At 37.4% G+C, this 27,871-nt stretch overlaps 1 protein-coding gene and 1 long non-coding RNA gene across 3 annotated transcripts; one reads left to right on the forward strand and one right to left on the reverse strand.

The window, feature by feature from the left end:
- Positions 1-13,062: 13,062 nt before the first annotated feature.
- LOC129437240 (protein NLRC3-like) lies at positions 13,063-23,568 on the forward strand. The gene is made up of 6 exons (XM_073863420.1): positions 13,063-13,120; positions 13,413-13,510; positions 13,794-13,874; positions 14,080-14,193; positions 14,610-14,705; positions 14,886-23,568. The coding sequence occupies exon 6, from the start codon at positions 22,168-22,170 to the stop codon at positions 23,566-23,568; it is 1,401 nt and encodes a 466-aa protein (XP_073719521.1). The 5' UTR covers positions 13,063-13,120; positions 13,413-13,510; positions 13,794-13,874; positions 14,080-14,193; positions 14,610-14,705; positions 14,886-22,167.
- Positions 23,569-23,762: 194 nt separating this feature from the next.
- On the reverse strand, positions 23,763-25,267 carry LOC129438170 (uncharacterized). 2 transcript variants are annotated; one of them, XR_012367792.1, is made up of 4 exons: positions 25,132-25,267; positions 24,908-25,054; positions 24,635-24,832; positions 23,763-24,246 (listed from the first exon to the last, which is right to left on the reverse strand). It is a non-coding gene; the product is annotated as an uncharacterized lncRNA (long non-coding RNA). The 2 variants fall into 2 exon arrangements; XR_012367791.1 differs by lacking the exon at positions 23,763-24,246 and having other exon boundaries at positions 24,312-24,832.
- Between the last annotated feature and the right edge of the window lie 2,604 nt (positions 25,268-27,871).

Raw genomic sequence — 27,871 nt, forward strand, 5'->3', positions numbered from 1 at the left:
CCTGATTTTGTTTTTATTGGAAACCATTAGGAATTTCTGTAATGGTTTTATTGTTTTTTTCAGCAGGGTTGAAGGGCAATTTCCTATGCAGTAGCCTTGTAAAAATAGGCTATGCATTATGTTATATGCCACGAGACAGCTTTCTGTAGGCTATGTCTTGACATAAGCTATATATGGTGATGCATATAGGGGCGGTTTCCCGGACAGGGATTAGACAAGTCCTAGACTAAAATAAATGTAAGAGCTGTCCAAACTGAAAACAACTTGCACTTACATGTCTTACAATACATCAGTGCACTTTGTTTAGCCTCAAAATGCACACAAGTAATGTTTTTAGTAAGGCATGCTTGTTAAAACTAGTTATATTTCCTAATTAAACTAAGGCCAAGTCCTGGATTAAGCTAATCCCTGTCCGGGAAACCACTCCATAAAGTTTAAAAATCTATTTATATGGAGAAATATAACCGCAATAGAAAGGTTTGTTTCTGTTGCTGTCAACGTTGTCTTTTGGACGTTTCAGTAAAAAAAAATCAGTAAACTCAAAATCTGACGAGGGTTTGAAAGGACATGATGCTTCTGCGCAGCAACAGTACCATGGGATCTTATAATAATCATTACTTCATTTTCAGTCTATCGTCTGCTTTTCTTAGCAGCTCAGTCACGCGTCACCTCGCCATGATTTGGATCACCTGCATGGCGTCATGCGTGTCTCGCTGTGTTTGCACGATCACCCTTTGTTAGATTTAATCCCGCTCAGCTGATTCCACTTGATGACTTGTGATTAAGAGGCGCATTAAGCATTCAAATTGTCACATGTTGTGCATTGCAAAATTAGCAAACGCCAATGTAAAGTGTTTGCAGCCGCGTTTCAAACGAGGCATTGATCAATATTCTTGCGTGTGCTGGTTTCTCTCCGCGTTCTGTGCTGCTGGTGGGCGAGCCTCAAACTCTGATCAGCCCCCATCCAGGGCATTAAATGTTATTAATAGTGCATAAATTCACGCGTTTCCATATTAAAGTGTCCACTTCCAAGGGTCTGTCATCAGATCTGTTGATAACGTGCATTTTGATAATGATGTGTGCCAAGACATTTTAGAAATCATGACCGGATGGCGATTTACTGGGTACAGTGCGTATGCTATGTATAGTGACCCTATACACAGTTATGGTGACACAAAATGATTTAAAACTTGAAATAAGGTTTTGGATATTGCACATCTCCAAGTCATTCACTCCATGTGCAACTGCGTTCGCTTTGTCACACCACTAGGTGTCACTGTGGCCTCAAAGCTTCAGCACGGGCACTCAGAGATCGATTGCTAAGTCTGAGGTAAAACACGCCCCCCTCATTAGCATACAGACGAATAAAAGAAGAAATAAATAAATGTATAAATAAATAAATGTGGAAATAAATATATATAGAAATATATAAATGTATAAATAAATACGTGTAGACATAAATACATTTATACATAAATAAATGTGAAAATAAATAAAAGTAAAAATAAATAAATGTATAAATAAATGAATGAATAAATAAATAAATAATAGTGTGAAAAAATACAATTATACATAAATAAAGAAATACAGGTATAAATACTCATTTATTTTTGCTTTTTTACATTTCCATGTATATATATTTCTTTATTTATTTCTGTATTTTTGTTTTTTTACATTTCCTTGTATATTTATTTATGTATTTATTTATTTATGAATATGGCAGAATTGGCTCTCCATATTTTTTAGCAGTTGAGAATCGAGTTGATTGTGATAAAAACAGAAATGAAACGAAGGCTAAACTAGTCCATTAATGTATATTAAAGCTTCTCACCTTGCAACAGCTTTAAGAAATCAATCTGTCGTAATCTGCTATAGTTGTTGTAGTTTGTTAGAGAGATGGAGACGTTTATCTACAGTTGTCCTTCATTTCATTTTAGAGTCCTGCTGATTAATAAACAGTCTGAAGAATCATTTACGTTAAGAGTATAGCTGTTTTCTCGAGTTCATGTTAATGATCTGTTGTTATTTTTGCTTTAGTGTAGCTGCTGGTGCGTGAAACTTGTTCTTCACCTTATAAATAATGCTAATAATTATAATATAAGCTTTGGTCAAGCATTTTTGACCCAATCTTATTTGAGGCATAAGGTAACTGTATAGAAAAGATGCATTGTTGTTGTTCACCATTTTTAAATGTTACAATGTCATTGATGCGTTTAACAGCTCAAGTATACAGTATGTCACTGAGACGGTCTCTGAAAATCAGACTAAAGCCTAAAATCTTATTGTGAGATAAAAAGCATCACAGTTTAATTTCAAGCATTAATTTCACTATGATTTCAATCGCTGACATGACATTACTCAGTCAACATTAAATATATCAAGTTCATATTTTCACAAAATGTTCTTTACATTATGTAGGATGATTTTATGTGGAAAACAGTAAATCACAAAGAAATACTTCAGCTGGGTTTTCACAGGCATGCAGTGGCGGTTCTACACGGAGGCCAAGGGTGGCCCGTGCCTCTGTAGACAAGTCCCTGGCCACCCCTGTGGCCACCCCGTGCTGACCAAATAAAAAAGTATACATTTATTTTGATTTTACACGCGAGCGCCAAAAGCGGAACTAATCCGACGCATAACGTTCTAAACGGGCAAATTAGAGCGGCGCACCCAACCACTGTAGCTGGCTGCATAGATATGTATAAAGGCTAGATGGCTTACCGGCGCTGAGAGCCAATGGGACCCGACGACGTCACACGGCGGCCATCTTAGGACAGGACCGCTCGTCCAGTTATAACATTAAATTCTATTGTGCATGTAGTGCTGAAATAACTATATTTTGCTCAATTTTCAACCGATTTTCAAACGGCTTGGTGTGTCATAAACGTCAGGGATGCGGCTATTTAACTACATAGGTACTTGTGAAAAATTATAGCCACGGAGTTTATTAGCACAAATCATAGCCACGTTAATAATGTTTGTAATACACCAAACCGTTTGTAAATCCGTCAAGAATTCAGCAAGTTACGAGCATTTTAGTTGGCGTATGTCACTCACCTTCACTATGGCAGCACTGACCTAAGATGGCCGCCAAGCGACGACACAGCTGACTCCGCCTTGAGCCATCTAGCCTTTATACATATCTATGGCTGGCTGCGGGTGCTGGGTGCTGGGTGCTGCTCAGCGAGTGTCTCAATTTGTTCCCAATTTCCCGATGTTGAGAATGTGTATCCAGGTTTGGGCACTAGTAAGGACTCTAGCTCACTTGACATTGGGACACTGTTCACTTGTTCTCCTGTGACGTGGCTGCTTAAGCGCGGTGATCATTCACAGCTGTTACTCATCAACAACCGGCAAAACCAACATCTCGCTAACTTTTTAAAGTTTACACATTGTAAAAAGCACTGTAATTATGCTCTTACATATACGTGCATAAAATTGGAGGAATATAATTAAATGTGTCATGTAAAAATGTTTACAATTTAAAATAAATATTATTTTAAATACTGATTAGATTGTGGTCCCTAACTGTCTAGCAATGTGTGTTTATATGTAAACTAAAACAAACGTTTGTCTTTATAACAGTTTGCATTTCATAAAGTTTATTGAGTAGGCTCGCATGATTTTCGGTTGCGGGGCTTTAGAAAAGAGCCCAGCTCCCCTTTTGCACCTGCACTCACTCTTGTATTAAATAAAGATTTATATGATTGTAAAGTAAGATAAAGTTTATGGGGCAGTTTCCCGGAAAGGGATTAGACTAGTCCTAGACTAAAATAAATGTAAGAGCTGTCCAAACTGAAAACAACTTGCAATGCCATATTTTAAAATACACCAGTGCCCTTTGTTTTGCTTCAAAATGCACACAAGTAATGTATTTAGTAAGGCATGTTTGTTAAAACTAGTTATATTTCCTAATTAAACTAAGGCCTAGTCCTGTCTTAAAATAATTCCTGTAACCGCCCCTATAATCTTTAAATATAATTTCTTGCCATTTTTTTTGTGCCCCTCTGGTAAAACACTGGCCCCTACTTGGCCCCCCTAGTGAAATTTGTCTAGAACCGCCACTGCAGGCATGGTCACAATTATCTTTTATCTTTAAGAATGTTGCATTTTCTCTGAATATTTGATTTACTGTACTGTATTTTTCAATTAAATGTACATTGCTCAATAAATTATCTTAGCTGCAGACATTGTAAGTATCTATAAATACTGTTAATTGTGGTCAAAACAATAGCAAAATAAATAGTTCATTATTATTAAATTGCAGACAAAGATTTTGAATAGCTACAGTAGGTTGGATTGTATGTTTGGTGTGAAATGGGTATGGTGGGGGCCTGACCTCATATTCTTTCATAGGGCCCAAAATTGCTAGCGGCACCCCTGCCGCCAACAGCACAACATATCCCGGCCTGTAATCTTGTTGTGAACCTCTTGGGAGTGTTTTATTGATCTTCATCTGGTAGTTGTGTCTGCTGTGATCATAGACTAAAGCAGTCTGCCCCTGCTGTGTTCACATATGACTAAACAAACTGAAGCAAGGAGAAAAAGCACCAGATTCTGAAACATAGACTCAGGTCTGAAAACACCCTAAGATGTCCTCAGACAAGTATTGTTCAAAATTCAAAGACAACATTTATAAAAAGTTTTGGTCCACTTTAAATGTTGAAAAGTTTATTTTAATTTAATCTCATTAATGTATTTGATAACTGAAGCTGATTTTATTCAACATTCACCACAACACTTTAACTCTTACTGAAAATCACAAACATAAAACATTAAAATTGAATTATGAACAAAAGTAAAAAACAAAAATCATTCAGAAATAAAAACATAAGAGAAAATTTTGTGATGTCTGATGAGAGAAATCTGATTTCATTACTGTATAAAAAATAAATCACACATTTAATATAAACATAAACTGATGAAGTTCATTTCCTTGTAAATTTCACTGATGTGTTTCAGTAAAACACAAACACACATAAATGAAACTAAAATGAAAATGTCCATAAACACTTAATGATGACAGGAAGAGAAACAAATTCAACTCATTGTAGATTTGATCTGTGTGAATAAACTGTGTCTTTGTTCTCTACAGGTTGTGGAGGTGTGATATCACAGATGAAGGTTGTGTTGCTCTGACTTCAGCTCTGAGATCAAACCCATCACACCTGAGAGATCTGGATCTGACTGGTAATAAACTAAGAGATTCAGGAGTGAAGCTGATCTCTGATGTACTGAAGAATCCTGACTGTAAACTGGAGATACTGCAGTAAGATCATCTCTCTGATAGTCACACATGTACTGAGGTTTAGTTAAACATAAACTGTATGAAAAAAACACACTAAAATGTAAAGTATCTGGGCCCGGTTCCACGATAACGTTCACTCTTAGCGCGCTAAGAAGACTCGAAAAGATATATCTTGCCAAAGTTGTTTGTGTTCCTAAGTGTGTTCCCTGAAGTGTCCCTTAGGAAGCTTCTTAACACGCTGCCTCTAAGTTCGACGTAACAATGTCGCTGTCCCAAGTGAAGGTGCTGAATTATTTGCGATCGATCGCTCAGGGATTGATTTTCCACTTCACGCAAAGGTGCATTACAATGTTTAGAAAGACAACACGTTATATACAAATGGAACATTACTCAAACTATTCCAGAAACATTTATTTTAACATGGTTTAAGTTATCCGTAAAATAGACTTTTAATTAAGTTATCAAATTGTCATTAATATAGACGAAGCGGGTATCCCTCGCTAATCATCCATCCTCCTTATCCCGTTGTGCCACTTGTGCCGCTTCTTGACATGGGTTTAACGACTTTTAAAAATGATGATATACACTTTTATAGTAATGGTGAGGTACTTAACAATCAGAATTGATTGGCAAGCAGCTGCAGTATTTCTGATTAATGCGGTATTGCTTACCATTAATGATTTCAATAAAAAGCAACCTAGTTAGATAGAGAATATGGTCTGAGAAGATCCAGCAGCTCCATAATGAGTTTTCTTGGGAGGCAAATTTTTCTTTTAATTTAGCCACGTCAGGCAAAATGTCAAAAGGTTTAAGGGTTGTCGAATAAAAACAATTGTTTCGGGGTTACCGGTGTTGTGTGGAAGTCTGTTCTCTATGTTTCCCTTTAGTGTAGTGTTTTTATAGCGTTTTTATCACATTATACGTTTATTCTTTATATACATTGAAAGTTATAATGGCTACTGAGATGTATATGTGTGCATTTATGTAATGTATCTTGACTGTTCTTGATTGTAAGTCAATTATTTTTACAGTATGAATCATATTATATGTATAATATATATTTATTATGTATGGAAACATAACAGTTTTAAAACAAACAGTAGAGAAAAAAGAGCTATATGTTAAAAGGCATAAAACTGTCAAATATGAAATATTTAAAAAATTGTATAATAGAATACATGATATTATTGCTTTTTAGTATAACCAATTGAAATCTTTAATCCTTCTAAATAAATTATAAATGTAACGTGATGAAAACACTATAAACATAGAGGGAACAGACTTCAATGAGGAACAAACACCGGCGCCGTCTTTGATTCATTAGTTCTGATACCAAATAAAGTCAACTGCATAAATAGTCCTGTATCCATTGCAAACATATTTTATTATAAGTCTTAAAATGTCCATAACATAAAATCATTGTCAGCATACCATCGTTTGACTTGTACTGCGCTGTGCTGATTTCTAAAGACTGCGGCGATAGCGTTTTGCGCTCAAACAACGCTAAGAGAGAGCTTACGAATGGTCCAGACCAACCTTACGAAAGTGTGACTTACAGAAGATATACTTAGCGTACGAACGTTTTGGGAATCGTGCCATAGAGTTAAGAGAGAGGTTAAGAAATAGGTTAAGAACTACTTAGCGATAAGAACGTTTTGGGGAACTGGGCCCTGATCAGTAAGCAGATACATCAGCAGTCTCATGAATAATTATGATGTTGTGTTGTTAGATTTCCCCTAAACACCTGACTGACTTAAGTTACATAACCGTGTAGACAACACACACAAGACATTTATCCTCACCGGGTGTCCACAGAAGACAAACACTCAAGAGTCACACAACATTTTGTCCATTATATGAAAAAAAAAAAAAAAAGAAAAACTATTTAAAAAAATGTATTCTTTGATGCATCATGATGTGGACGATTCTGTAACAATTCACAAATGTCAAGAATTTATTCTTAAAAGTTATTGTACAAAATAATAATGTGATGTTATCAGAACCAAAAAGCTAAACTCAACTGCAGGAGGGGTGCTGCACACGGACAGCTTGAGAGCGCGCACATCACCAGCACCCACAGCGGAGCTTACACGAGCAGTAGAGAAAGAAAAAACAAATACATCTAGCCCTATTTGACTGCAAGAAAACAAAATACATGTTGGGATGATCTTCATCTGCCTTTTCAGTGAGCATCAGGAAGAAACAGCACCTTTCATTTACAGACTCATCTGATGTGCTAATAGCGTTTCCAAAAACCTGCCGCTAAATGTTTAGATATAGATAAGAACATGAATATACTTCTGTAAAAATATGCACATCATTTATTATTCAGACGGAGGCGCTGGGTGCTGCATTAAATAAATACAGTATTACTGCCAAAATCACTGTGTATAATGATGATGATTATACAATATGTCAGTTACAGTTACATATTGATATGCCTGTTAACATATTAATTATATATGTTGATTCTGAATCGATTCATGAGGGTCCAAACGATTCCCACCCCTAATGAACACAAACACTTGAGGAAATAAGATCATGTGTTCAACCTGACAGACTCCAATCAATGTCTTTGAATATGATTTAATCACGAATGAATCCTCCTCATCAGAAAGAATACAAGAGTTTATATAGGATAGATACAAGACAGTCACATCATTTATCTCTTATATGATTTATTCTTCATATCTGCAATTCAGAAACTCCTCTCTGTTACCATGCAGACAAAAAACAAATTTAACTTTCTTGATGACCTCAGCTTTAACAAGTCATCGGGTTTTAAATTGAAATCATTTAACCACACGAACATCCTCCATTTCAACACATTTTGTTGTTAAAAGCATACAGTACAAATGTTCAAACCTGTAAGGAAAAGACATGTTAGTTATAATTAGTTATGATTCATTTCAATTTCCTTCACAACGTGCAACAAAAAATACTATGTTAAAATGTCAGAAAATGTAGTTTGGTGTTTCTTTGATGAAATCTTTGCTGATATTATTGTGTATGAAGAGTTTTTCTCCTCGTCGTGTTGTTTTTATAAAGATGATTAAAAACATTGATCCATCATTGACACTGACACACACATTAATAATGTTTTTATAGATTGAGTGAAATTGATCTTTAAACACTGTAACATCTTTAAATGTAAGATCAGAGTTATGTTATCTCCAGCTGATATTCCTCCTGTAATAGAGGAAGATTTTTACATCAAATACCTGATGAGAATTACAAGTGTGAGTCATGAACTCAATACAGATTTATGAAGAAATGTTCATGTGGTTTAGAACATCTAACACTAATAGTCAGCTGTGTGATGGATTTATTTGACATTTAAACACACAGTGTCTCAGTTACTGAGGGATTGAAAGAGGAACATTACATGAAGAGATGGAGGTTAGAGATTTGTGGACAAACTTTGTAGTTTTGCATCATTCACATAAAGTCTCTGTTCTCTACAGGTTGTGTAGTTGTGATATCACAGATGAAGGTTGTGTTGCTCTGACTTCAGCTCTGAGATCAAACCCATCACACCTGAGAGATCTGAATCTGTCTCTGAATAATCTCACAGATTCAGGAGTGAAGCTGATCTCTGATCTAGAAGATGATCCACATTATAAACTACAGAAAGTAGTGTGAGTAGAGCTCATTTAAATAAATGTTTAAAGTAAACTCATGCAGTGTCATTTAAATCCTAGAATATAAATATTAGAAATAAATGTAAATTGATCTGCTGCTGTTATAGGCTGTGTATCCTTTAAACCCAACAAACAGAAAATATGAAGTGTACATGAACAACACTTGATGCTTTGTCAGATCAACACAATGTCTGAGTCTGTTTACTAACTGTGATGTTGAGTTTGTTTACTCCAGGATTTAATACTGTGATCTTACTCTTCTTACACATTATATATGATGTTTGTTAATGGAGTTTGTTTGATAGGACGACACCTCTATAGTTAGGCACACTTGACTAGATGTTCATCTGAAACTCTTTTTATAACAACCTGGCTTTTATTTCATGTTTTAAGCATTATTTATCAAATCATCAGAATACTGACAGAAATAACAACACAAACACAATATATACACAACAGATAAACACAAAGTAAAGATGATAAATGATAGAGATGAAGATTAGAAAAAAGAAGAGAAAGTCAACTCTTAAAATCTGATGGACACTTCACACAACTCTCTGTCGAGCTTTGACATTGATGCTGTTTCTCTTTATTTACACGACTGTCAACCTCCAGGACTTTTAAAATAAAGCATCACCTTCATTTTCTTACTGTTTGTGTGTGAACTCATAAAACTGTCAGTGTGTCATTATATTATACTACATACATATCAATACATTCATCTCTTACATTGACATCAAATATTCAGAGGAAATAGATGAAATGTGTTTTTGTATTGTTGTAGCTCATGTGTATGTGATAAACAGATTGTTGACATGTTTATTATGTTGAAGATTTCATTTCTATCACTGACTGACAGCACTAATAGTTTGTTTTTCTATCTCTTCATCTGACACTGATGATGATCTCATATCTGATTGACTTAATCTTTTATTTTTATTCAGGACTTTTCCACGGAGTCATTAAAGATGTAAAGATGTCTGATCTTCAGTATGATCTGATGGTGAATAAGAAGACACAATAGTGACATCACTTCCTCTTAACCGTATGAGTTGATTATTCAGTACAGGATCTGATCTGTGACTTTATCCAAATCTGACTATTTATATTTTGAATTTTGACTATTTTTTATTGAAGTTTATCAATGTCTTACTGAAATAGATGAAGACAGATGAAAGCAGATGTTGCTCTTTCAGTATTGATGAGGTCTTTGTGATGTGAAAGCTGCTCATTTAGACGCTAATCCTCCTCCATACCAACAGAGATGAAGACTTTTGATGTGAGCACTGATAACAAAGACCTACTACAAATAAAACAAACATAAAACTATGCTAACTATAGTTAAGTCATGCTTGATTTTCTTAAGGACAATTCATCTCATGTGCATTACATCTCATGGTGCTTTCATTCTTCACTCATTCATGTCAGTACAGTCTGCACACCAGCGACATCTCGTGGACTTTGATTGTATTGCATCAAATGAGTCATTCTGGACCAAACCCGAACTCAAAAGTAATATTTAATACATTTATAAACTGATGATTTTACCCCTGCTGATGTCAAACATTTCTGTTAGTGTTGATGTAAAACTAAGAGTAAACACAAGCTGTCAGAATTTATGTGTGAAACAGGTCGAGTCATTCACTGTCTCTCTTTCATCTTTCTCTGAATCTCTCTCTCTCTGTGACATGAAATAAACATATTCAATAATCTAAACTTTACTGATATTAATTGTGCAGACATCAGTTGTATGTCATCTGATTACAGTCCTACTGATGACCATAAAGATAAAATGAGAGTAATTTACAGTTTTAATACAGTGACATAAAGTTTAATAAAATGATAAACTTGACATTTCAGCTTTGGTCTATCGCTGTTGATTATCTGTCAGACGCTTTCTGAACGACAGAGTCGAACTGCGCCATCTAGTGGACAAATACAAACTTTATAATAAATTTACAATAAGACACAACACATTCTATGACTAATTCAAAAATAAATGTAAAAAACAAAACAGTAAATTCATACTCAGTGAACAGTAAATAAGCAAAAACCAAACACAAATAGATGATGAACCTGAACAAAAGAGAAATCCTGCCAGAGAGAGGAAAATGTCAGATTATTTAAGTGATTATGTTTGTAGTTTTCAAGGTGATGTAGCTTAAAGTCAAGAGAGACGTGTGAACCATGACGAGACTTTTTCTCCAACTGCCAGAATGACAAGATACTGAAACAGAAAACAGTTCAGGAAAACATGATTGTTCATCAAATTGATGTAAAGACAACATATTTACATGAGCCAATAAAATGACATTTATATAAAACAACCAGAGGATTACGAGGTAAAATCTCAAAGTATTACAAAACTGATGTGTATAAACTGAAAAAATCACTGTATGGACAGCTGATATTATTGATAGAAGAAGTACTACAAGTTACTGCATTAACCTGAACAAAAATGATCCATTAATCTCATGAAGACTAAAAGACAGTCTACTGTTACACTGTCCACATGTGAAGCTGAGTTTATGACATTAACTGTGACTGTACACGAGTGTTAGAAAACATTGATGGACTGAAATATCAATCTAGAGTTTATAAAGACAATCAGGGTGTCATAGCGTCAGCAAAAAATCCTGTAAACATGTGGACATTAAATGTCATTTTGTGAGGTCTGTGATAAAGGAGGGCAGAATTAGTCTGAGATACTGTCCAACTGATGATATGATTGAAGATATACTAACAAAACCAGCAACAAACATCATGAAATTTAACTCATTTATGTTTGCTGGATGTGTTTTCTTGTGTTGAAATGATCAAATAGAAATGTGTGTGTTAAGATTTATAAGTATTGTGCTCTCATTTATATTTGATTTGTTAACTTTTATTTTTGTGAGCCAGCCAATCACATTGCAGAGTGTATGTCATGTGACCTAGTGACTGAATGAATTTTCATTTTCATGATGGTAGTTTGTGAAGTTGTTACAGGATAAATTTCCAACCATTTGGAATGAGAATCTACCAAAATCTCTCCCAAGGGTCCTGTATAATCCACATGTGTGACCAGCAGACATCAGATGATCACAGCCAGAACGCTCGTGTCGATGGTGCCGGCCGGTGATCAGACCAACACTCTGTGTCTGAGCTGTGATACGAGACAGAGCTGTGATCAGACCTCATATCTGATCATGTGACAGTCTTTGTGTCTGTAATGTCTCTCCTTACACACTTACGTGCTACAACCTGCAGGTTAAGGACACAGGTGCTCTTTCCTATGATGTTTGACGCAGTGCACTGATACAGGCCGGATGTGCTGCTGCTGATGTTTCTCAGTGTCCCTGCATCTGATCTGAGAACAGCACCTTCAGTTATCTTATACATTTCATTCATCTGCACATTCAACACACACTTTAGATTTCAGTGGAGAAAATAAAGAAACTGTGAATAATGTTTCTATTGTCTATGACACACTGCAGAATAACTGTAATAACACAAATGTCCTGTAGGTGGCAGTGGAGGCGGAGTTTTCTTTACATCTTTTAATGTTTAATGTCTGATAATTATCCTGATATTTTTTTATTCAATGAAATGTTTATGTTAGCACAATTATATTTAATCTTTTAAACTAAAAGTGTGTGTTTTTAAGACCTCGCTGTGTTTATTAAATCAAACACTTGATAAAGTTCACACTATGATAAATACATGAATGTAAATGTAGTTCACACAAATAATAAAATATCACTTAGTCTACATTATATTAAACTCATATGACTTTATTAGGCTTACATTAGTTCAACAAAAGAGGAGTAATTTTGATTTGAGTTTAATTATTGTTAATCCTGATGTGCTCTTTGTTTCATGTAGTGAATGTAAACATATTGACTCACATTAATGATTAAGTCTCGTTTATAAATTAAATCTGTTAAATTATTTGTAATCAGATGTTTAATGTTTGTTTACTGTCAGCAGAGGGAGAAACACCTCAAACACTTCCTCATACAATAGTGACGTCACAGATGAAAGTGAAAGTAAATTGTTTCGTGTTTATCTTCCGCCATTTTAAACAGGTAGAGTTGATTTCTTAACATATCGATGATCAAAGTGATTAATATAACATGTATGAACAGCTTTATGTGTATTTTTGTGTGTGTAGTTGATGTTAAAGTTGTAGTATTTTGAGAAAGTGAATCCAGTCAGATTGTGATGACAGCGAGTGTTCAGGTGTGTTCAGGTGAGATGAGACGCTTTTTACTTCCTCGTTCATAGTTTCTTTAAAGGACAGATTCACACTTTTAAATTAAATCATTTCTTATCTTTAAATTGCTGTCAACAAGTTGATCTATCAATATTTACAGTCGAGGAAAACATTAAGAGACTTCAACATTATTTTCAGTTTTCTTAATTTACTGTTTATAGGTTTGTGTTTAAGTAAAATCATCATTTATGTTATTTTAACATAAATCAAGATGACATTAATTTTTAATCAACACAATAGTAGCCTAATGTTTTCACTTGTATTTCAGGAAGAGTTTAAAGATGAATATTTGATGAATAACTCAGATTTTTAATGACATCTTTCATGTTTCTTGCTATAAGTTCAGTCTTTTACATTGTTGTTCAGGTGAGATCAGACACTTTTTACTTCATCATTCATAGTTTCTATAAATCTTTATTCATTATATTATCATATATTTGTTTCTTATCTTAATATTAGTGTCATTTATTTAGAGTTTTCTTATCATAATTCTTAATTTAATTTGTGTTAATATTGTGTTAATGTGAGGAAATGTTGTGTTGACGCAGTTGTTTCTTCAACACTCAGGATTCATTTATCTGAATTATAATGTCTGTTTATTTACTTTGATTTTAAGTTTATTTTGTGTCTGAATGTTATTTTCATTCAGTATCAGTTGTGGAGATCAGATTGATCAGATTCATCTCTGCAGCTTCATCATGGATCAAACACAAACATCTCCAGGATGCAGGTACTTTATATAAACACTTTAAAGTATTAAAATAATACAAATCAATTAAGTAACCTTTATTATTATTAATAACCTTTTAAATGAACTTATATGAAAATATTATTTTTATAGGTATTATTTACTATAATGGCTTATTTTTATAATGAGCATCTGCAAAAAATATTTGTAATGTTATTTTAAGTATTGAATCTGTTGTGTGTTATAGTTCAGATCATCAGAAGAGATCAGATTCAGAGTTCAGTTGTGTGTCTATGAAGAGTGATCGGTCTATGAATCATCCAATAGAGTTTAAGAGTGAAGAAACACAGCCTGCACACAGGTATACAATATCTTTGAAAACTATGATTGTAGTTTAACATTTTTTTTTACAATCGAGAAATTATTCTTCATTATCAGACATATTCATGCAAAGAGACACATAAAATTGACAGTTTTTGTATTAAAATCTCTCCACTTGCTGTAATTGTTTACATTGAAATGTATAAATATGCTGCGTGTGCGTGCACTTTAGATTCAAGTAGATTTGATTGGCTGTCATTGGTTTATCGTTCATCGGTTAGAAAAAAATTGCACCGCAAGTGATCACAACGATACGTTTACTTGTATCTTTATCATTATAGTTGTGGTGTGAACTCCACTATTCTCTTTAAAATCAAAGGATTTATATTTTTATAGTTATAGTTATAATGGGAACCGCCCTTTAAGTGATTCTTCATTTTCATTCTTACAATCCAGACGAATCATAACAGAACCCGACTGTAAGGGGAGGAAGAGTGAGCAATTTGAGAATAAACTACAAGACGTTAATAAAAACATAAGTCCTCATTTCAGGTAAATAATAGGATTTTAATTTATTTTTAGAGACTAAAAAAGGTTGACCACATGTTACTTAAAAAAAAAACATTTTACATCCATATTTATATGTGTTTTGTGATGCAAAAACAACATTTTGCTCTGTACTTTTTAACTCAAACTTGTGTTCTTATTTAATATATTACTTTTAATTTACAGTCATGACTCTGATCCTGCTGAAGTCCAGAAAACATTCAGATCAAATCTGAGGAGGAAGTTTGAGTGTTTGTATGAAGTAACATCAAATAAGAGAAACCCAATGTAGTGGAGGACTTTTATTATGCTTTTATTTTCATATTATTCATCCTATTTTTCATTTTTTAATTACAATCATAAGCTCATAAATTGTGATTCATATGGAGATCATGTTTTTCTGCTAACGTACAGAATTATGCTCTTTCTGTCTTTTGAGCAAAGTACAATGTCCAAGGACTTAAACATCATGTACTGAGAACAAGACATACGTTTTATGATTTCACTAGATTTGTGTTTAACTGTTTATGTTCTTAATCACTGACAGCTGAAGGCTATCTTCTAAATGACGTAGAAACGGATGATTGTACGTATTTCAGCATCTTACTATAAATGTGTGTTCAACCTTGTGATCGGGGCTCTTGGGTTTAGACTTCTAGCACCAGGGAGTGAGAGCCTATTCTGCAGAATATATAAAATTCAGACAAAGAAAATTCTGTCGACAGTGTGTCTGTGTGATCCTTGACTTTGACTCTTAGTGAGTATTATTTGATGCGGCTAAAATTCCACGACAATAATGGCGACGAGGATGCGGATTCCACAGCTGAAGACTCCAGAAGGTTTGGGAGAGACTGACTGATCACCCCTGAGACGAGAGGTCTCGGGCTCCGTACCCCAGGCCTAAGGGAAGGGAGAGTCTCAACCATTTCTGGAGTCAAAGCTGACGGAATCTGGAAAAGAACCGTTGTGGTGGCATCTGAATAGATAATACGGTAAGCGTTATTTCGTTCATGACCATGGGTCAGGGTAATTCGAAAGGGAGTACAAAGTCAATGGATCTGGAAAATGGTGTGTATGCTCGAGTGATCAAATCAAAGGGCACGGGGGCGTTGGAAAGCGTAAAATCTGGGAGAAAAGGTATGATTTTCCTCCTAAAGGAACACTGAGTGTAAAAGCACTCATTTTATTAAGGGAAAAATCATTGCGGATGGCAGAGAAATGAGAGCACAGAGTAAGATAAAGACCAAGGACGAACTGACTCAGACTAAGTCAGAGCTAAACATTAAGCAAATGTTTTCCTACATCAGATTCATTACATGATGAACCTAACTTTCTGTTTTTTCCTTCTCCCTATGCACCTGCACGTACCCCACCTGGGGTACATTTCCAATACACAAGGGTACCGCTTCTGGACGATGACCTCCAACCCCCTCCACAACGTCGCCCTCCACCACCACCTGCTCAACAAATCGCACAGATACAACGACCAGCTCAACAAGCCGCACAGATACAAAAGCCAGCACGACAAGCACTACCTGATTGCACCCCCGCCACCGCCGATGCAAGAACTGCCACGTGGACCAGAATCAGGACAAAGATGATGTTCAGATAAACACGGAACGGGAGGCAAGGCCTAAGGAAACAGCAGAGAAGCCGTTCACCAGAGAAACAGCTATCTTCAGCTTTTGCCAAGATAGGAGAATGGGCACAGCCACAACATAACCAACGCAATTTCTCTTCGCAAGGACAACGCTCCCGAGAGAACGGGCAGCAGAGAGAATGAGAGAAGAGGAGAGGAGATCCGAAAGAAAATGTTTGCTGGTATTGCGGACAGAAAGGACATTTGAAAAACCAATGTTTCCATTTCCTGAAAACTCAAGGGACACCGGAATCCCAAGGGGGTGCGGGAAACCTGCCAGTGTGTAAAGAAAGGGGCGACTGAAGCCAGGAGGGGGAAGGGGAGCATCGTACAGAGGCGGGTAAGTCCAATCTTGTTTTTTCTGCGGTTCAAATGCCATATTATCTGCTTGCTGATTCTGATTTTTCTGATGTGTATGATAGGGAAAGACACGCTCTGTGCAATGAAGAACTTGCTTTGCTTGATATTGATAAGAAATAATGGTTGAGGGACAGGTATTGTTGTTTATGGTAGACTCTGGATGCAACTGACTCTGTCATACGCAAAGATGAATTCCCATTTGTCACCTTGAGTGGGCAGTTTAACTCATCTATGAGTGCTACGGGGCATATAGTGAGGGAAGAATTTACTGCTCCACTCTGTTGTATGCATGACGGTAACGAGTTTATGCATATGTTCCTCTTATCTGACGCGTGTCCGGTAAACCTCATGGGGAGGGATTTGATGTGTTAAATTAATGCTAGCATCTTACGTAACAACCAAGGCCTGAATATTTCTTGTTGGGATCCCAGAATGTCATCTATGTGTGTGTCTATGTTGTATGTGTATGAATGTTTCAGAGTGAAGAGTTGCATGCTGAAGGGAAGATAAGATTGCCACAAGCCAGCGAGGTCATTCCAGCTGATAACATGCATTGCACGGCTCATAGAAATGGTTCTCTGTAAAAACAGAAGGTTTGACTATAACCCATATATGCTGGAATGACTCATGGTGTGTGGCACTCGTTCAAATTGACAGAAAAGCAAGACCTAATTTTTGATGTTGAAAATTCGGTACCCCATGTTTCTATTGCAAAAAATACCAGTCAGCCATGGGAAAAAGCAGGTGAATTTGCAAAGGCCTGTAGCGAGGCTGTTGATTGGGAAATGTTGTCAGAAAACGTGCAGTTCTCAGAGCAGATAACAGCACACAGGAGAAGTTGTGTTTCTTTTTTCATTGCTGAGAGAGAGAGAGTTATAATACAGAAAGCTGTTTCTGCAGATTCAAATTTACAAAACATTTTGCCAGCACACATGACGTGTGCTAGCATTGATTTACCACAAGAGGTTCTTGACAAAGTACCTGACTACCTGTGGGCTAAAGATAAATATGATGTGGGTTTGATTAAAGGGTGTGAACCAGTAGTTATCACCCCAAAAAGTGATTACAGACCATGTAAACCTCAATACCCTCTGAAAAGGGAGGCGCTTGAGGGAATAAGGCCAGTATTTGAGGCCTTATTGGAGAAAGGGATAATTGTTCCCTGCCCAACTCACCTGTGAGAACACCCATTTTTCCTGTACAAAAGGTCAGAGATGCAGGTCAGCCCACAGAGTGGAGGTTTGTTCAAGACCTCCAAGCAGTAAATGCTGCGGTGCAGGTAAAGGCACCAAACGTGCCGAACCCTTACACAATTCTCTCACAGATACCAGCTGACGGCCAGTGGTTTTCTGTAGTGGATATTTCAAATGCATCTTTCAGTGTTTCCTGTCCATCCTGATAGCCAGTTCTCGTTTACTTTTACATTTGAGGGGTACAGCGAGAGCCCCACGATTTACAACTTTGCATTGCATTGTTCATTACAGAAACTTGTGTTGGATGATGATGTTGCTTTATTGCAGTACGTGGATGACCTCTTGGTGGCGGCACCGACTCAGCAGTCGTTCACAGACAACACCATACGGTTGCTCACTCATCTAGCTGAGGAGGGCCACAAGGTCAACCCCAAGAAGGTACAGTGCTCTGTCCAGAAAGTAACCTTTCTAGGACACGAAATTACACCAATGGGTAAGTCTCTCTCTCCAAAGAGAATAGAGGCGATAGCTAACATACCAAAACCCATTACAAAGAAACAAGTAATGTCATTTTTGGGTATGACATCTTATTGCAGGACTTTTATTGCTAATTATTCTGAGATGCAACAACCATTGCATGACATGATTTATGAAAAACCTTTAGCACCATCAGAAAAGGTACAATGGACAGAGGAGGCTGAAAGGGCATTTATGGAACTGAAACAGACATTACAGCAGGCACCCACTTTAGGATTGCCAGAAGAAAAAAAAAAGCCTTTTATTCAAACTGTGGATGAAAGAAATGGCTGTATGACATCTGTTTTGTTGCAGGAACATGGTGACAAGTTGAGACCAGTTGCATATTTTTCAGGTCGTCTTGATCCGGTGGCCAGGGGCCTACCGGGATGTCTCAGGGCAGTGGCAGCTGCAGAGAGAGCAGTACAAGCAAGCAGTGAGTTTGTGGGCTACGCACAGCTACGTCTGTTGGTCCCTCATTCTGTGTCTCATATACTGCTTGAACAGTGCACATCTCACTTGTCTGCAGCAAGGTGGCTGCGTATTTCCTGTGCATTGTTACAAATGTCTAATGTCACAGTTGAAAGATGTACAGTTCTGAACCTGGCGACATTGTTACCTACACCTGATGAAGGTACACCACACTGTTGTTTGTCTGCTCTACGGGAAGTATGTACACCAAGGCCTGACCTGGCTGACACACCCATATCTAATTGCACCATCACATATTTTGTGGATGTTTCCTCTTCCAGAGATGACAGAGGCATGAATAGGATGGGGTGGGCAGTAGTGTCTGACTTTGAAGTAGTGAAATCCGGATGCTTACCACCTCACGCAAAGGTGGCTGAATTGCATGCACTAACAAAAGTTTGTCAACTTGCTACTAATCAATCTATAACCATTTACATTGACTGCTGGTTTAACTGACAGCTGATTTACTCCTTTCTCAAATAGCTGTGTGTAAATGCAAAGCACACACCAAGGAACAGGACGTGGTCTCGAGAGGCAATGCACGCGCGGACGCAGCGGCAAAGCAAGCATCTCTCATTTCTACTAACGTTAATTTTTCTCTTACACAGATTTCCCAGGAAAATGAAGCTGAAAAAGCACAGGAGTCACTAATAAGCATGCAAACATTTTCTCTCCCAACAGAAATAGCTCTATGGAAATCGTGTGGAGCTACTAAATCTCCTGAAGGGATTTGGATGGGTCCAAATCAAAAACCTTGCTTACCTAAACACTTTTATTCCCATTTTGCTAGGTTGACACGTGGCTTAGACCATGTGTCCAAAGGAGGAATGCTGACAGCCATGGCACAAAATTGGTTCACAAAGGGTTTTTCTCCTGTAGCACAGAGACATTGCGAAAACTGTCATATATGTCTGGGTAATAATGTTGCAAGAGGGGTAAAAACCGCACCTGTGGGGCATCCCATTTCCTGAGGGACCATTCACACATGTAATGATGGATTACATTGAATTGACACCAGCAGAAGGTAAACGGTACTGTTTGGTGATGACAGACATGTTTTCAAAATGGGCTGAAGCCACGCCCACCAAACATGCAGATAGTGCTGGGGTGACAAAAATGCTTTTGAAAGATATTATTCCCCGATGGGGAATCCCAAACAAAATTTCCACTGACAATGGAGCACACTTCACTGCTCAAGTGGTGAAAGATGTGGGTAAATTTTGCAAATCAATTTGACCAATCACTGTGCCTACCATCCACAAAGTGGAGGTGCAGTGGAAAAAGAGAATGGCACCATCAAGGCAAAACTAAGCAAAATGTGTGAAGAAACAAAATTGAATTGGGTTCAGTGCTTACCACTGGTACTCATGTACATGAGAATGAGGGTAAGAGATCGAACAAAATTGTCCCCATTTGAAATACTTTTTGGTAGACCCCCACATATGGGGTGGGAACCACACAGGGCGACAGGTGATACCCTTCGAAATGAAAATGACATGTTGCAGTATTGTATTCCTATGTCTTCTATCCTTCAAAATATCTCAAAACAGGTTAAAGCAGCACTAACACGCCCCGCAGAGGGACCTTTGCACAACATCAAACCAGGAGATTTTGTGTTGGTGAAAAACCTGAGGAGGAAATACTGGAAGGCAAGACGGTGGGAGGGGTCATTTCAGGTTCTGCTGACGACTCACACCGCCGTGAAGGTCGCGGAGCGTGCCACCTGGGTCCCAGTTGCCCATTGCCGGAGGGTTGGTCCGGGACTGCAAGGTGTAAACCAAAGGGAGGACGGCTAGTCGACTGCTACGGACCACTTTTTCGTATTGGTGGGAACCACAGATACCTGTATACTGCAAGTTTATACAAAGAACGACACGAGAGAACTGCAACAGCTCACAAGGTATTGGAGGACGACTCCAGTATTCTGGGTTTGGTTTGGACACACGCACACGACATCTTTAATGTGGGTAATCGACACGACGCTTGCAGCTTAATAACTGTAATTACAACACCAGCTTTGAGACCCCACATTAATTTAGACACTAAGATAATTTCATTCAAACAAGAAAGCAGGATAGCTTGGCACAACTGCACCGTGTGGTCCTACCAAACCCGAACCTACAAAGGAAATTAATCAACAAGGGCTCACGACCCCAACTCTAACTGTGCTCAGGGCTCACGACCCCAACTCTAACTGTGCTCAGGGCTCACGACCCCAACTCTAACTGTGCTCAATCCGGAATCATCAAGGGCTCACGACCCCAACTCTAACTGTGCTCAATTTCTTCAAGAAAACTAACTATTTTTCTTCTTTCAAAAATGAGGTTCATGATCATATTATGTGTGTGCATTTTTGCTTTTACAACTGCACAGAACTATATGCACACTATGGTTAAGGGTAATAACTAGAGCTACGTAACGATGACAGTAAATGAAGTTATGAATAAATCATAAAAAGGGAGGAGTGTAGTAAAGGACTTTTATTATGCTTTTATTTTCATATTATTCATCCTATTTTTCATTTTTTAATTACAATCATAAGCTCATAAATTGTGATTCATATGGAGATCATGTTTTTCTGCTAACGTACAGAATTATGCTCTTTATGTCTTTTGAGCAAAGTACAATGTCCAAGGACTTAAACATCATGTACTGAGAACAAGACATACGTTTTATGATTTCACTAGATTTGTGTTTAACTGTTTATGTTCTTAATCACTGACAGCTGAAGGCTATCTTCTAAATGACGTAGAAACGGATGATTGTACGTATTTCAGCATCTTACTATAAATGTGTGTTCAACCTTGTGATCGGGGCTCTTGGGTTAAGACTTCTAGCACCAGAGAGTGAGAGCCTATTCTGCAGAATATATAAAATTCAGACAAAGAAAATTCTGTCGACAGTGTGTCTGTGTGATCCTTGACTTTGACTCTTAGTGAGTATTATTTGATGCGGCTAAAATTCCACGACACCAACACTACTGAATGAGATCTACACAGAGCTCTACATCACAGAGAGTGAAAGTGGAGAGATCAGTAATGAACATGAGGTGAGACAGATTGAGACACAATCCAGAAGAACAACAACAGAGGAGACACCAATCAAATGTTATGACAACTTTAAACCTTTACCTGAACAAGACAAACACATCAGAAGTGTGCTGACAAAGGGAGTCGCTGGCATTGGAAAAACAGTCTCTGTACAGAAGTTCATTCTGGACTGGGCTGAAGAAAAAGAGAATCAGGACGTCCACCTCATATTTCCACTTCCTTTCAGAGACATCAATTTGATGAAGAACAAAACACTCAGTCTTTTAGATCTTCTTCATCTTTTCTTTCCAGAGACAAAAGAAATGGAAATCTTCAGTGATGAATATAAAGTTTTGTTCATCTTTGATGGTTTGGATGAGTGTCGTCTGTCTCTGGATTTTCACAGCAGTGTGAGGTTGTGTGATGTAAGTGAATCAACCTCAGTGGACGTGATGCTGACAAACCTCATCAAGGGGAATCTGTTTCCCTCTGCTCTCATCTGGATCACCTCCAGACCAGCAGCAGCTGATCTCATCCCCTCTGAGTGTGTTGATCGAGTCACAGAGGTACGAGGCTTCACTGATCCACAGAAGGAGGAATACTTCAGGAAGAGAATCAGTGATGAGAGGCTGGCCAGGAGAATCATCTCACACCTGAAGTCATCCAGGAGTCTCTACATCATGTGTCACATCCCAGTCTTCTGCTGGATTTCAGTCACTGTTCTAGAGAGAATGTTGAGTGAAGCAGAGAGAAGAGAGATCCCCAAGACTCTCACTCAAATGTACACACACTTCCTGATCATTCAGACAAACATCAAACATCAGAAGGACTATGAGAAGAAAGATGAAGACATGATCTTCAAACTGGGGAAACTGGCTTTTGAGCAGCTTGTGAAAGGCAATCTGATCTTCTATGATGAAGACCTGAGAGAGTGTGACATTGATGTAGCAGAAGCATCAGTGTATTCAGGATTGTGTACTCAGATCTTCAGAGAGGAGTTTGGTTTGTATCAGGGGAAAGTTTACTGCTTTGTTCATCTCAGCATCCAGGAACATCTAGCAGCTCTTTATGCTCACATCTCCTTCACAAACAACAACAGATATGTGTTTGATAACATTACTGAACCAGGTCAGTTTTCAGAATTTCCGCACAAATTGAAATGGTTATCATCAGAACAGGATTCATTATCTGAGTTACATCATCGAGCTGTAGATGAATCTTTGCAGAGTAAGAATGGACATCTGGATCTTTTCCTGCGTTTTCTTCTGGGTCTTTCACTGGAGTCCAATCAGATTCTCTTACAGGATCTACTGACACAGATGAGAAGATGCTCCTACAAGAAAGAGAAAACTGTTGAGTACATTAAAGAGAAGATGAATGAGAATCTGTCTCCAGAGAAATCCATCAATCTGATTCACTGTCTGAATGAACTGGGTGATGATTCACTGCTGCAGGAGATTCAACATTATGTGAAATCTTCATCAGTAGGAAAGACCAAACTCTCCTCTTCACAGTGGGCAGCTTTAGTTTTCATGTTGTTGTCGTCTGATCAGCATTTGGATGAACTTAATCTGAATAAATTTACTGGACAAACAAATAAAGCAGATGAAGTTCTTGTGAAACTGCAACCTGTGATTAAACAATCCAAAAATCTCAAATAAGTAAAACTAACAACAATCACATGACTGTTTACATATTAAAGCAACACTATGTAGTTTTCCATGTAAGATTGGCTTACGGCTCCCACATGAGGCTGAAAAGCGCAACAGTGCAATTGTGTTGCTTTAATACAATTAATTTAATTATTTTATGATTTTATTTTGAACTCTTACTTTGTGTGGCCATACGAGGGGGTGAGAGTTTAGCTTCATGACGGAAGCAAAGATTTTGCATAAAATTCCGAATACGCCACCCTGGGACTTACACCCAGGAAAATATTCCTTACGCCCAGAAAGGCTGTAAGGCACACAGGTTCGTTCCTCTTAAAAGGAAGAGTGAGCAAGAGACGTGGGAATAATACAAGAATAGATTTTTATTTACACATAATCTTTGTAAAAGGAGCACTCTAAAACATACACTCTCCACTTCAAAATGCACCACAATCAACACGCACTCAAAAAAATGAAATTAATAGAAACAAAACAAACACATAGTAATCAGCAGGGCTGAGGTCCCCAGCGGGAGGAATTTCTTAATCACGACTTGTGTTTACAGAAAGGCACACACACACATCCCACTGTGCACTTAGATCACACCACATACTTCAAGTGTTACACAGCACACACTGAGGAGGAAGCACCACCACCGGACAGATCCATCCACCCATGGGACCCCAGCTCCTGCAACAAATTGAAACAATGTAAATAATTAGGTCACACAAAACAAAATGGTGGCGCCTAGCCTTACGACCACCACAAACAATAAAAGAAAAGAATCAAATAAAGAATTAATCAATGACAATTAAACCACATCCATACAATAAGGCAATATACAAGATGCAGGTAGCTAACAATGTAGCAGTCAGTATTGTAAACAGGGCACAGTCCTCAAGAACCTGCTGCAATGAGCAATCTTACATATTAGTACCTTGAATCATATGAACAAAGACAGGTTCACAGACACAGGTTGTTGTCTACTTAGACAATAAGGAAAAAAGTAAACAAACCAAGTAAACAGATACTCGATGCATTAGAAACAAAGCTGATGGGAAGCTACTCGTTCACACACCGAGAGCGAACCTTGGCTCTGTAATAGTCACGTTAAAAGTGGAGCGTTACTTCTAGATGCCCAGCAGAACCAGACAGTGTACAGTCCAAATTATAGCGGTGCAGATGATGTCGTTGTTAACAGCGGGGCAACACTGCAGCGCAATAGTTAAAAAACAAAGCGCACGGAGAGACACTGAATGGAACGAAAGGGAGAAACCTAGAATAAACAAATATCATATTAGAACTAAATCACAGCGTCACACAACGTCATGAACTTGTGTTGTACACTCACCGAACAGTGGTCACCCCAGACAAATTAACATTTTACCGGCATATGTTAACCAACATCAGGTCAACCTAAAGCCAACTGAGGTTAAACAGTCACGTAACCCACTTTAACAGCACAACGAGGGCACCAGCACACTGGACAAATGACAGACTAAAACCAACACAACCCTTAGTTTTAAATATCAAACACAAATTAAAACTAACCGTAACATGTTCGCAAAAACTCACCTGCCGCTAACATTGCAGACACCCAGGGGGAAAACAGGACATGACGCATCCCGAGCAGCAGCCAATCGGCTCTTAAAAAGGGACTGCCCCTTCCTAATAGGTGAAATCAGCTGTCAATCACAGCTCACCTAATCCTGCTACATTTGGAAGAATCTTTTCTAACAAAATTCATTTTCTTAATGTTGTACATAAATCAGCAGTCAATCTCAAAAAAGTTCCCAACATTCTGCCAATATAAAAAGTGTTCAGTTTTCTTGATGTTATAAGAACGTTTCTGTGTTGTCTGAACTACCATTTTCAAATGTTATGACAATTTCATGTTTTAATTTTCACACAATGTTTAAAACAACAACTTATCTACCAACTGCTACAGAATTACACTAACTTTACATTACCATAACAAATGTGTTTTATGGGGTGGTTTCCCAGACAGGGATTAGCTTAAGCCAGGACTAGGCCTTAGTTTAATTATGAAATATAAATTGTTTTAACAAACACACCTTACTAAAAACATTACTTGTGTGCATTTTAAGGCAAAACAAATGGCATTGATGTATTTTAAAATATGTCAGTGCAAGTTGTTTTCAGTTTGGACAGCTATTACATTTACTTTAGTCTAGGACTAGTCTAATCCCTGTCTGGGAAACCACCCCTATACATTTTAAAATAATAAAATGCAATGTTTCTCTATCATATGGCTGGACGATATGGCCAAAAAAAATTATTGCGGTATACTTCTTCATTTCGGTCGGTACAGTATAAATCAGATAACGGTATGCATATTAAAAAAGCCTCAGGAAAAACTGCCAAGAATGCCTGCAATGGATGTCTGAACCAAAAACAAACCTCTGAAAAAAACTGGGCCACCGGGTTGTGTTTCTGTTTTGATATATTATGGATTTATTCGGTCATAGTATATGTGGAGAAAATATAAGTCAACGTGACCCTAAAATAATTGTAGTATTTAATGTTACATACTGATAGAAAAATAAAAATTACTGATCTACTTGTAATTGCTTAGCAAGCTAGATAGTGAAAAATTATACATTTATTTCATGATCTAATCTAATATTTTTTATACAAAGATGACGGTGTTGACATGTTATGGTTGTCACAGTAGCAGTGTCCAAAAATATGAAGAAGTTTAAGAGAAAATATCAAACATACAGGAGCTTGAGTGATCTTGAAGCATGCAGTAGAGCTGAAGGTTTGAAAATGGGGTCCTCAGGAATGCAGTTGACCCTGTAGTTGTCTGATTTTATTGCTTTTTATAAATATCTGACGGTGGTGAAGAATATGTGGGACACATTTTAAGCAATCACAAAATAATAGTAAATATTGTTCAAACTCACTGTTTGTAGTTTTAATACATATTACAATGTACTCTTTCATGTGGTAAATATATTATTCAATTCAATTATTACTTTTGGCTTTTTTAATCTAGTTGAAATTATTATCTCTTAACCGAGGACAGCTGATTTTGTAGGCAATGGGCCAGCATATAATCATTAAATTAATAAAAAATGAAAATAAACCTATATAAGAACCTTACATATGTGCAAAGGACCCCCTGATTATAACATTGATTCTTTTTCTTCATGAAAATGTTATTAATTTCCAACAGAATCAGCACTTTTCTTTGTGGGGCATGTTTTTGCCAAAGTTTCAAGAATCAGTGATTTGATACTAGACATTTAATTATATTATACATATAACCAGGTGACACAGCAGCATACATACTTGTATCTTTTCTCCTCATCTTTATTCTTTTCTAACCTTGGCACCTTATGGTTTAAGCCTAATTTTTTCACCAGTAATTTAGTTTGTGTTTATTACATCTCCTGTTCTCTCTCTCTATATGATGTCGTCATTGGAAGCTGTGACTTGATGCAAACTAACCCCACACCTCCTTCTCGTTGTTCTGAGTGACTGACAGCTCTTCTTTGAGCAAACACTCCAAAGTCCCGAATAGATTAATTGATCGCATGGTGGTGACAATGATATGATTTGGTGCGAGGTACAGATGAGCGAATTTAAATCCGCATTCCATTTGCTTGTCGTCCCGGAGATTGCGGCTCATGGTTGCTTAAAGGACAAGTTCGGTATTTTACACTTAAAGCCCTGTTTTCAGATTGTTTATGATGAAATAGAACAGTTTTGTAGGTGCACTGAAACAATCCTTCCTAAAATGCATTAAACTTTCGTTTACAAAGACGTGAAACTCACCGAGTGGTCAGGGGTGTTCACTGATATGCTCAAACAAAAATCGCTGCAAAAGATGCTTTCCAACAGCTGATTTATCGTAGTTTTTGTCCAACTCCATTGACTTGTATTAGATGTGCTGTGAGGTATTACTCCGCTGCCGGAAACGTTGTTTCTATTCTTGCAATTGGCAAAGGTGGATTATCCCCACCAACTGGGCTGGAGTGTCTATTATTCAAGCTCTCAACGGAAGAATATACGGGTGTGAGGCGTTTGGAAAAATAGGTCCACAAGTTAACAACGAATGCTAAAACGCCTGTTGGAAAGCATCTTTTGCAGCGTTTTGTGTGAGCATATCAGTGAACACCCCTGACCACTCGGTGAGTTTCACGTCTTTGTAAACGAAAGTTTTATGCATTTTAGGAAGGATTGTTCCACTGCACTTATATGGCCATTGTAGGGGTGGGGGGTGGTGCAATAGGCGCCCGGGGGTTTTCGGGCCAGCGTCGTGTGTCCGGATTTCGGTCGGAACCGTTCT

Source organism: Misgurnus anguillicaudatus, chromosome 24 (genome assembly GCF_027580225.2).
Source record: "Misgurnus anguillicaudatus chromosome 24, ASM2758022v2, whole genome shotgun sequence".
NCBI lineage: Eukaryota > Metazoa > Chordata > Actinopteri > Cypriniformes > Cobitidae > Misgurnus > Misgurnus anguillicaudatus.